This window comes from Pituophis catenifer, unplaced genomic scaffold (genome assembly GCF_029215685.1).
Source record: "Pituophis catenifer annectens isolate HBS135680 unplaced genomic scaffold, rPitCat1.0.hap2 SCAF_15, whole genome shotgun sequence".
Lineage (NCBI taxonomy): Eukaryota > Metazoa > Chordata > Lepidosauria > Squamata > Colubridae > Pituophis > Pituophis catenifer.
In genome coordinates this window covers 1,264,300-1,275,824 of record NW_027256895.1, presented here as the reverse complement: position 1 = coordinate 1,275,824, position 11,525 = coordinate 1,264,300, and the positions used below count along the sequence as shown (strand labels likewise).

General features: G+C 46.9%; 1 protein-coding gene across 1 annotated transcript; it reads right to left on the bottom strand.

The window, feature by feature from the left end:
- Nucleotides 1-5,931: 5,931 nt before the first annotated feature.
- On the bottom strand, nucleotides 5,932-10,938 carry TMEM256 (transmembrane protein 256). The gene is made up of 4 exons (XM_070954754.1): nucleotides 10,829-10,938; nucleotides 10,164-10,201; nucleotides 9,893-9,973; nucleotides 5,932-6,391 (listed from the first exon to the last, which is right to left on the bottom strand). The coding sequence occupies exons 1-4, from the start codon at nucleotides 10,911-10,913 to the stop codon at nucleotides 6,248-6,250; spliced, it is 348 nt and encodes a 115-aa protein (XP_070810855.1). The 5' UTR covers nucleotides 10,914-10,938; the 3' UTR covers nucleotides 5,932-6,247.
- Nucleotides 10,939-11,525: the final 587 nt, after the last annotated feature.

The following is an 11,525-nucleotide window of genomic DNA, read 5'->3' as shown; positions in this document are numbered from 1 at the left end:
TCCCCCTCCTCCTTCTCCTCCCCAGCCTTGCCCAAACCTCTCCCTGCCGCCCGCGGGGCTTTGAAGAAGAAAAAAAAAAACACACAACACAACACAACAATGTTGCTTTTTGCTTAAAAACACAAACAGACAAAGAGACACAAAGGATGATGCCCTTCCCTGCGAAATCGGGGACGGGGAAGGGGGCAGAAAAGGGGCTGGGGTGGAATCGTTGCCCCCCCACCCCACCCCACCCCCCAAGGCCGGCAGCCCCCAGGGGAAAAAAATAGGGGTGTGTGTTTGGGGAGGGGGTGCCCAGGAAGGAAAGATTTGGTTTCCTCTCGGATTTTCAAGCTTGGCTGGGATGGAGGGCAAGAATGTTGCGGAGTTTTTGCTGAAAACTTTCCAGTCGGCATCCTGAAGACATCCCGAGTTTCGGCCTCGAACTCGCGTTTATTGATGGCTGTGTGTATTGTTGATTTTTCTGGAAGCCTGCCGGCCCTTCCCCGATCAAGCAGGCCACGCCAGCAAGGAGGGCGCAAAACAGGGGGGAGGGAGGGAGGGAGGATGGAAGGAAGGAAGGGAGGGAGGGAGAAAAAAGAAAGGCAGGAGGGAGAGAGGGGGGGGAAGGGGAAAAGGGGAGGGAGGGAAGGAAAGTAGAAAAGAGAAAGGAAAGAAAGAAAGAGAAAGAAAAAAGGCAACAGGAAGGAAGGAAAGAAAGAGGGGAGGGAGGGAAAATAGAGAAGAGGAAGGTAAGAAAGGAATGGAAGGAGAGGCAGAAAAGAGAAAGTGGGAGGAAAAAAGGAGAGAGGAAAAAGAAAGGCAGAAAAGAGGCAGGAAGGAAAGAGAGGGAAGGGGGGAAAGGGAGGGAGGAAAGAAAGAAAAAAGGCAACAGGAAGGAGGGAAAGAAAGAGGGGAGGGAGGGAAAACAGAGAAGAGGAAGGTAAGAAAGGAATGGAAGGAAAGGCAGAAAGAAAAGAGAAAGTGAGAGAAAAAAAGGAGGGAGCGGGAAGGAAGGGAGGGACGGAGGAAAAAGAAAGGCAGAAAAGAGGCAGGAAGGAAAGAGGGAAGGGGGAAAGGGAGGGAGGAAAGAAAGAAAAAAGGCAACAGGAAGGAGGGAAAGAAAGAAGGGAGGGAGGGAAAACAAGAGGAAGGTAAGAAAGGAATGGAAGGAGAGGAAAAGAGGAAGGAGAGGGAGGGAGGGAGGGAAAGAGACAAGGAAGGAAAAAATAGAAAAGGAAGGAGAGAAAGGAAAGAGGGAAGGAAAGATAGAAGGAAGGAAGGAAGCTCACTTCCCAAGGTAAGAAAGGAATAGAAGGAAAGACCGAAAGAAAAGAGAAAAGTGGGAGGAAAAAAGGAGGGAGAGAGGGAGGGAGGGAGGAAGGAAGGAAGGAAGGGGCCCACTTCCCAACCGGAAAAGGAAAGGAACCAGACCTTTCCCGCTAGCGATGACTACGTAAAACCACGATCCTTCCTGGACTCAATCCAACGCGCAGTCCGCTGACTTTCACAGAATTCCTCGTCGGGAGGAAAAGACCGAGGAACCGACCCAAAAGGGGCTCCGGGATTGGGAGGAGGGCAGAGCGGGCATCGGCTGGCAAAGCCTCGCTATCTGGAGGCAAAGAGGGGGCGGCGGGCGATGGGCGACCCCCCCCCAGTTTCTGAAGCACTCATATTGGGGAGGGGGCGGCGGGGGTGTTTAAAGTGAAGAGCTGGGAGCGGCTGGGCTTAGCCTGCGAGGGTTAGCCTCTGTGGATCGCGCGGCCCCAAGAACTCAGCCTTATGGGTCCGGCGATCCCTGCCCTACAACATCCCGGCAAGGTAGGCCACACTCTAGTCTAGGGCCAAAAGGGAAGCCGCCCGTCTCGAAGAGCTGCGACCAAAAAAAAAAGGGGCGAGAAAAACGGCTTTCCCTGCCGCCCCCGCCCATCATGGCCGGGGATGATGGGTGGGGTGGTCACAGAGCTCGAATTGCGCAGCCTCAAGGAAAAACAAAGCAGCGGGCGGAGGGGGGGGGGCTTGAGAAACGGGGCCAAAGCGACCCCCGGCGGGGAAGGGAGCCCGCGACCCCCAGCCTTGGGTCTTCCCTTCCCGGACCCCTCCTCTTTTGTCGCTCTCCAGCCCCCCAACCCCGTTACCTGCAGACCCCAAGGAAGGCCAGCGGTACCCAGCCGGTGCGAGGAAGCCACGCTTGTCGGGGGCGCGGCGTGCGCGGCCCCGCCGCTTTTTGTTCTGCTTTGAGGGGGGGGCGGAGCTGGAAGGATGTGGGGAGGGGCTTCGGGGGAGGGTTAACCCCTTGCGGGGTGGGGTGGGGGGCTGCCGGCTCCACCCTTCCCCCGCCCGGTGAAAGCATCGCCTGCACGTCGGAAAGGGCTTGCCTATTTCAGATGAACAGAGTTGGAAAGGGGTCTTGTAGGTCATCTAGTCCAACCCCCAACCTCCCAAGCAGGTTTCTCTCACCCCCCCCCCGCCCCACGTCTGTCCTCTTCGCCGGCCCCGCCCGGCCTGGCCTTTGTGCCAGCCTCCGCTGCCGCGCCTCTTCCGCGAGGCATCCTTTGCGGAGGACTTTCACTACAACGCCCATCAGCCCCAGCCACGCAGCAGCCCTCGGGAGGAAAACCGAGGCTGCGGGCTTTTTCCTCGAATGCTTTCTCCTGTCTCGAAGCCTGCAAAGCCACAAGCCGGCAAAAATGATGGGAATGGGTCAACCAGGTCTTTCTGGGAACTCTTGAACCCAGCTCCCGAAGCTCAGAGAAGCGCCTGACTTCTGGGCTATGCAGTTTCCTTGGGGGCCAGTAAATAAAAGGGCCTTTAAAGAAATGTTATTCCAGGCACTGCCCTATGTGTAAGTTGGGAGGCTATATAAAAATGGTTTAATAAATAACATTAATAAAAATATGTATAGGTAGTCCTCGACTTACGACCATAGTGGAACCCCAAATGTATGTTGCTAAGCGAGACAGCTGCTAAGTGAGCTTTGTCACACCGTTGTTAAGTGAATCAATGCAGTTCTTAAGCTAGTCACCCGGTTGTTAAGCAAATCTGGCTTCTCCATTGAGTTTGTTTTTCAGGGGATCACATGACCCCTGGGACACTGCGACTGTCATAAGTGTGAGTCATTTGGCAAGTGTCTGGATTTTGATCATGTGACTATAGGCGTGCTGCAATGGTCGTAAGTGTGAAAAATGGTCATAAGTCACTTTTTTCAGTGCATTTGTAGCTTGGACTGGCCACTAAAAATAATACTAATACATAATAATAAATAGTAATAAATTTTATTCATTAAACGTGAAGCTCAGTCAACTGAACATTAAAAAATGCATCCCAAATTCCATTGACTGGTGCTAATGGTTGATAGGGGTTGCTGCCAGCGTCCTAGGGATCAACCGAGGACCTTCTTAAGACGTACGATGTTCCGAGTAGCGCAGTTTTTTGCAGATCCGCTGGTGTTATTGCAGGAAGCTGCAATTTCTTGATATGTTTTGTAAAATATATGGTACCCAGTGCTCCGATGTCAATGGGTATCACTGTTGCATGCTTCATCCATAGCCGTGTAGTTTCGATGGCCAAGTCGCGATATTTCGTGATTTTTTTCCCAGTTCTTTTTCTTCGACTCTGGCATCTCCTGGTACCGTGATGTCAAGGTATCGTCGGAGCATGTAAGCTGTTCCGAGTAAGGTGGTTTTTTGTAGAGTCAAAGTGTTCAAGTCCGGCAAATTTAGAATTTCTAAATAGCGGGGTAGCCCTTTGGGTATTGCTCCAAGGGCTCCAATTACAATCGGGACAACACACGATTTCTTTTTCCACAGTCGCTCAACTTCAATTTGCAAATCTCGGTACTTTGTGATTTTTTTCTTGCTGCTTATCTTCAATCCGTGCATCACCAGGTATTGCAATGTCAATGAACCATACTTTTTTCTTTTCAACTATTGTTATGTCAGGTGTGTTGTGGACCAAGTGCCTGTCTGTCTGAATCCTAAAGTCCCACAAGATCTTGAGTTTCTCATTCTCTAAAACTTTCTCAACCTGATGTTCCCAGCGGTTTTTGTACTCAAATCCAAACGTCTGGCACAATTTCCAGTGAATGATCTTAGCAACACGGTCATGGCATTGTAGGTAGTCAGATTATATTATTATTATTATTATTATTATTATTATTATTATTATTATTATTATTATTATTATTATTATATTATTATTTGATATTTAGGACGCTGGCAGCAACCCATATCAACCATTAGGACCACTCAATAATATTTGTGATCCATTTTTAAATGTTCAATTGACTGAGTTTCATGTTTAATGAATAAAGTATATACCACTACTACTACTATTACTATTACTAATGGTTGATACCTAGGATGCTGGCAGCAACTCATATCAACCATCAGCGCCAGTCAATAATTTGTGATCCATTTTTAAATGTTTAGTTGACAGAGTTTCATGTTTAATGAATAAAAGTTTATAATATTATTAATAATAATAGGAGAGCTGCTTTTCTCCATCATACCTTCCTCAACCTACTACCTAACCTCTGTCTAATCCGGGGTGTCAATCTTGGCCCCTTTAAGACCTCTGGACTTCAACTCCCAGAATTCCCCAGCCAGCATGGGGAAGCCTTAAAGTGGCCCACGACTGGACACCCTTAATATGATCTATTTTGCTCCACACTTCAGAGTTAAAGGACAGAGACGCTGGATACAAGATAAAAATAAAAATAAATAAATAAATAAAAATGCAAGAGACGTGTCTGAAACAGTATAGGGGCTCCTGCTTGAGAGGGTTGGACTAGAAGACCTCTAAGGTCCCTTCCGGCTCTATTCTGATTGGTGGATTGAAATAAAATAAACATATCACTATTTTTAGGCCCCAAATGCTAGAATCTGGCCTGTTCTTTCAGTTTGCAGAAACTCTCAGGGAGGGAGGGAGGGAAGGGAAGGCGGGGTGCCCTACACCCCAAAACTGTCTCTATTACCGACCCAAAAAGGGCACCTCCTTTATTGCATCACACCTGGAAATTCCAGGTTTTGCCCTCTTTAAAATTCTCCAGCCTTTTCAATTCACCTACCAAGGGTGACCTCTTCAAATGAACCCCAAAATCTCAGTCTTGGGGGGTGGGATTTAAGCCCATTCTTCCTTCCTTCCTTCCTTCCTTCCTTCCTTCCTTCCTTCCTTCCTTCCTTCCTTCCTTCTTTCCTTCCTTCCAGCCATGGAGGCCGGTTGGTTTTCAGGGGTTGTGAGAAAGTCACAAATAGGGTTTTTCAGTCTTGCAACATTTCCCAGAAATCGTCTTTTGTTTGCGGATGGTCACTCTTTAGTGACTCAGACTCAAAAATCTCAAGACTTGACACATTTGGGGAGAATCTTTCTTTGGGATCGCGTCTTTTGTGTTTTTAACTCTAGGTGGTTTACGGGGTTTGTTTCGACATTTGGGGTGACCCCGATTTTTGGTTTCGATGGGATTCATGTTGACGCAATATTTTAAACGTGACTCTTCCTTTGGATGTTTTGATTGGTGTGTTTTAGGGAGTTCAGCTTGGTTGAGTTGGGAGGCTACAGAAACTGAATGTATAGATACATTAATAATAAATAAGATGAATAAGGGAGCCCATAGTTGGGTGTTTTAATTCTGAAGTCTGTTTAGCCCCGTTCCACCGTTAATCTGGGGTCACCCTAATTCAGAGGGGGCCACCTCCCACGTGATAATGGGATCACCTGTGTGTTGGACTATAATCTAGAACTGTAGACTCCTAGGGCTGGGAGGGACCTTAGAGGTCTTCTAGTCCAACCCCCAGGGGCCCAAAGCAGGAGTGCACCTTCCATTCTTGGACAAATGGTTGTCCAATCTTTTCTTGAAACTATAGATCAGGGGTCTCCAACCTTGGCCAATTTAAGCCTGGTGGACTTCAACTCCCCCGAACCTTCCCCCCAAAAAGACACGTCCGCAAGGGGTAAAATCAAGTCCGTTTATTAAAATCACAATTAAAGCTGCATGATTCTGTACCGTCTCGCGCAAAGCCAACCAGCCTCGGCACGACCCCATTCCTCCCCGTCACAAATCTGGACCCACAATAATATTAATTTATCTAATTTTTTTTTCCCCCCTAAAAAAAGAGAAGATTCAGCTCTTCCAGGGATTTAATTCCAGGGCAGGTTTAGCCCGAGCCCCTTCCTGACCCCCCCAAAAATGGAGAATGGTGGGAAGGTCCAGTGGGCAGAGCAGAGCTTCTTGGGGCGGGAGACCCACACGGAGGTTGGCCAGGGGCCGTCAGGGAGCCAAAGCCAGCCAGCCAAGGATGAGGAGGCTCCCGCCGTAGGGGGCCACGTGGGTGAAGGCCGGCTGGCCAGTCATCGCGTGGTAATAAAACGGTCCGCAGAAGAGCCCCATGCCCGTCGACAGGATGCCGCCAGCCTAGCAAAGAACAAAGAGGGCTTTAATGTCTGCCCCTCCCTGCAAACCACAGACGTCCCTCCCTGTGCCAAGCCAGGAAACGCCCGGGCTCCGTTTCCCCCATCTGGGTGTAGATGGAGAAACTGCACCCAGAAGACGAAGGAAGGAGCAGCGCTTATCAACTATGGCCAGTTGGAGAGGGGTGGGCTTCAACTCCTAGAATTCCACAGCCATCATCATCATCATTTAGCGTATGATGCAGGGTGGATAAAAATCAATGATTTTTTTTATAAAAAATCAAAAAAATCGGATTTTTTTAATTTAAATCGGATTTTTTGATTTAAATCAGATTTTTTTGATTTTTATTGAATTTATTTTAATAAAAAACTTTTTGGGTAAAAATGTATTGTAAGATAGTTTTCTATTTAAGATACATAAATAATTTAGTTTATTCAGCATGAAATGGAGCTTAGTTATGTAGCATGAGGAGGCTGTATATTCTGCAACACTGGGACTATCGGTGAGTCAACAGCGGGTCAAACGAGTAGCAGAGATGACAGCTGCTCTTTAAAAATTATGATTTAAATCGAGTCGATTTAAATCAAGCCTTTTTACTAGTGATTTAAATCATGATTTAAATCGACTCGATTTAAATCAAATCCACCCTGGTATGATGAGAACACGACAGAAGTAACATAAATATGCGATCCATGTAATTATAAGTAAAATTTCTGTGGGGTTATGGCAATTGGAAGACAGCTAGACTTCAACTCCCAGAATGCAATGAAAATAGGAATGGACTTCAAATCCCAGAATTCCACAGCCATCATCGTCATCATTTAGTATATGATGAGAACACGACAAAAGAGAAGTAAACATAATATACACAATCCACATAATTATAAGCAAAACTACTGTGAGGTTATGGCAACCGGAAGAGAGCTGGACTTCAACTCCCAGAATTCCACAGTCGAATGGAATAGGAATGGACTTCAACTCCCAGAATTCTGGGCGTTCACACCTCTTAAAGGTGCCAAGGTTCAAAAAAACGATGCTGTAGAGCAGGGGTCTCCAACCTTGGCAACTTTTATGACTTGTAGACTTCAACTCCCAGAATTTCTCAGCCAGTTGGAGTTGAAGTCCACAAGTCTTAAAGTTGCCAAGTTTGGAGACCCCTGCTGTAGGGAATTTAGGGAGGGAGGGTTTCCCATGTTAAAGCAGCACATGGAACCCCACCCCCAGGTATCCGACTGCATCAGGAGAGGGTCCAGATTTTCAGAAAGGACGGGGGGGGAAACCCCCACCACCTAAATGCCCTCCCACCAAGAATTAGCCAGCTGAAAATCCTGGAGGAGTTTGGAATGGGGGGGAGGGAGAGGTCAAAAGAAGCAAGATGGAGCCCCCCCCATCGCCCCACTCCTGGGGACCAAACCCCATTTTTTTTTTGTATTTGCAAGCATGGCCATTATGCAAGGTCTTCTCCTTCATTTTGCAATTCCCTGTTTAGTTTTCAGTTCCCCTTTGTCATTGAAAATATCTTTCTACGGAACCATTTTTTCCCCAGATTTGCAACATCTGTGAGCTGTTGGACAGCATTCCTTGGTCTGTTGTGTGGATGTCTGGGTGGTTTAGGGGTGGGGAATTTGTGGTGGGTGGGAGGGGCGTTTGGGGATTGTTATGGGTGTTAGACCTTGTCTTTGGATGTTGAGTGAATTTCGTTGTATGGGTATACTGTGTATACATGTACAATGACAATAAAGTATTATTATTATTATTATTATTATTATTATTATTATTATTATTATTATTATTATTATTATTATTATTATTATTATTCAGTGCTTCCACAGTGGAAAGCCAAACTGGTATTTTCATATCATGTTTTGCTTTAAACGTTTTCCCCATATTAAGAGTAGAGCATTCCTTAACATAACGTCTTGGAAAAGTCTCTATGTATTTCATTATTTTTTGCATACCACAAAAAGGCCATCCCAATTGAAGATCGTGACCCTGACACACACACACACACACACACACACACACACCACTTTTGTTTTCTTTTAAATGTCACCTCCGGAGGCAGCCATGAAGCTTGCAAAAGCTGTCCTTACGATTTATATTGATATTGTTTCCTGATTGCTTATTTGTACCCTGTGACTATCATTAAGTGTTGTACCTTATGATTCTTGATGAACGTATCTTGTCTTTTATGTACACTGAGAGCCTATGCACCAAAGACAAATTCCTTGTGTGTCCAATCACACTTGGCCAATAAAGAATTCTATTCTATTCTATTCTTCACTCCAATATTTATTCTATTCTATTCTATTCTATTCTATTCTGTTCTGTTCTGTTCTGTTCTATTCTCTATTCTTTTCTATTCCTATCCCATCCCATCCTATCCATCATCTAATTCCTATCCTATCCTATCCTATCCTATCCTATCCTATCCTATCCTATCCTATCCTATCCTAATTTCTATTCTACTATTTCTATTCTATTCTGTTCTAATATTCTATTCTATTCTATTTCATTCTTCATTCCAATATTTATTCTATTCTCTACCTATTCTTTTTTATTCTTTACTCTATTCCATCCTATCCCATCCTATCCATCATCTAATTCCTATTGTATTGTACTGTACTGTACTGTACTGTATTCTATTCTATTCTATTCTATTCTATTCTATTCTATTCTATTCTATTCTATTCTATTCTATTCTATTCTATTCTTCACTCCAATATTTATTCTATTCTATTCTCTATTCTTTTCTATTCCTATCTCATCCCATCCTATACATCATCTAATTCCTATTCTATTCTACTCTACTCTACTCTACTCTACTCTACTCTACTCTACTCTACTCTACTCTACTCTACTCTACTCTACTCTACTCTACTCTACTCTACTCTACTCTATTCTATTCTTCACTCCAATATTAGTTCTATTCTATTCTATTCTATTCTATTCTATTCTATTCTATTCTATTCTATTCTATTCTATTCTTCACTCCAATATTAGTTCTATTCTATTCTATTCTATTCTATTCTATTCTATTCTATTCTATTCTATTCTTCATTCCAATATTCATTCTATTCTATTCTATTCTATTCTATTCTATTCTATTCTATTCTATTCTATTCTATTCTTCACTCCAATATTAGTTCTATTCTATTCTATTCTATTCTATTCTATTCTATTCTATTCTATTCTATTCTATTCTTCATTCCAATATTCATTCTATTCTATTCTATTCTATTCTATTCTTCACTCCAATATTAATTCCAATTCCAATTCCAATTCCATTCCATTCTATTCTATTCTTCATTCCAATATTCACTCTATTCTATTCTCTATCTATTCTTTTTTATTCCTTACTCTATTCCATCCCATCCCATCCTATACATCGTCTAATTCCTGTTCTGTTCTGTTCTTGGAGGAAGGAACTGGGGGGGGTGGGAGGGGGGGTGGGAGCAGGTGGGGGGGGTGGGGTTGTGCCCCCCCCACCCCAAGAATACCTACCAGCATGGGGTAGCGGCAGTGGGGCACAGCCAAGAGGGCCAGGCTGTGCAGGAAATGGTACTTATTGGCCGTGTCGTACAACTGGGGAAGAGAAAAGAAAAAACAACCATAAATAAGCATCACAACCGTGGAGACCCCCCAGTTGCCCCTCTCAGAGTGGCAGGACCCCTCCAACGTGGGGGTCGCTTGGCCGAGGGGGGGAAGCCTGGCATTGGAGCTGCTGGTTCCCTTGGGGGAGGGTCTTTGGGGGTGGGTGGGTGGGGTCTTTTACCTCTTTCAGGTACTCTGGCTGTTCCTTGGGGTGGAAGCCTGGAAGAAGAGCAGCGGGGGGAGGGGACGGTTATGATGGGGAGGGGCAGAAGGATGGGGGAGGGGAGCCCAGTTTTATTTGACCGTCCCGTCCAATGGGGGGGGGCTTCAAACTGGCGCTTCCCCCGCGTGGCCTCCAAGCGAGAGCCACTTGGGGGGCAGCTGGGGGGACCCCTGAAGGCTCGCTGGTCGGTTCAGAGACCTCTCCGGACACGTCGGGGACAATCCCTTTTTCTGCAAGTGAGGTCATCTGCAAGTGGGAGGGGGGTGACGTCATACCTGCATGACGTCACGGGTTCCCCCACCCCAAAGGCTCAGAATCCAGCTGCAAGGGGACCTTAAGAGGTCATCTAGTCCAACCCACTCCCCCTATCATTTCAGAGTGCCGCTAAGCGACCGCCCCGTCTTAAAACGAGCAGCCCTTCCTCCCCCCCATCCCGGGACCCCCGCCATCTGACCCCCTCTCCCCCCTCCCCAGGCTTCTAGCAGAGACCCCCACCCCATAAAGACCCCTCCCCATATTTGCAGCAGGGTCTTTTTTTTTTTTTTCTTTCTCTCTCCAAGCGCCTCCGCTGGTTGGATCCGAGCTCCAGCCGGGCCGATCCTTCCCAAGCAAAGCCCGCTCACCGTGCGCCCCATAAGCGGCCGCCCCCACCGCCGACGCCCCGCTCAGCGCCCCGAGGCGGCGGAAAAAAGTAGCCGCGGCCGCCATCCTCCGCTAGGTTCGAACGCTTCCCCACTAGGCGCGTCTTAGCCAATCGGCGTCCGCGGGGCCTCATTCATATGCAAGCCGCGCCCATCCGACGCATCCTTCTCAGCCAATCAGCGCTCGCTACCGCTTCCTGAACGGCAAGCTTGGTGAAGGACCTGACTATCCAATGGGAAATGAGCTTCCTTCCTTAGTTTCGTTTTTCTGTGCGTCCTCCAATCCGATTCGCCTACGAGGCCGTCAATCACGGCACAGAAGCCAATCCCAGGAAGGCGGAGAGGCGGGCGCAGTTTCAGCAATTGCCGGCGTAATTTATTAAGGCGGACGATTTACCCACGGCGCCCTCTGGTGGAAGAGACGGGAACGTCCCTTTGGAGCTTTTCCAAGTGGTGCCCTTTCCTTTCTCTGGCGTCTCTTTCCTCCCACGCGCGTGGGGGGATCTTCGGTACTCTGGCTTCCCTTATTCCAGCACGTGGAAAGGGAGGTGCGGGAGGGGAAATGGGGGACCCGCGCTTGCCTTTCACGCAACGTCACGCGTTCCCGACGTTAACTCCGGTTCCTTTGTTTTTTCTTTTTTTTGCACGGTTTCTCCCCGTTCTTCCACGAAAATTGCAT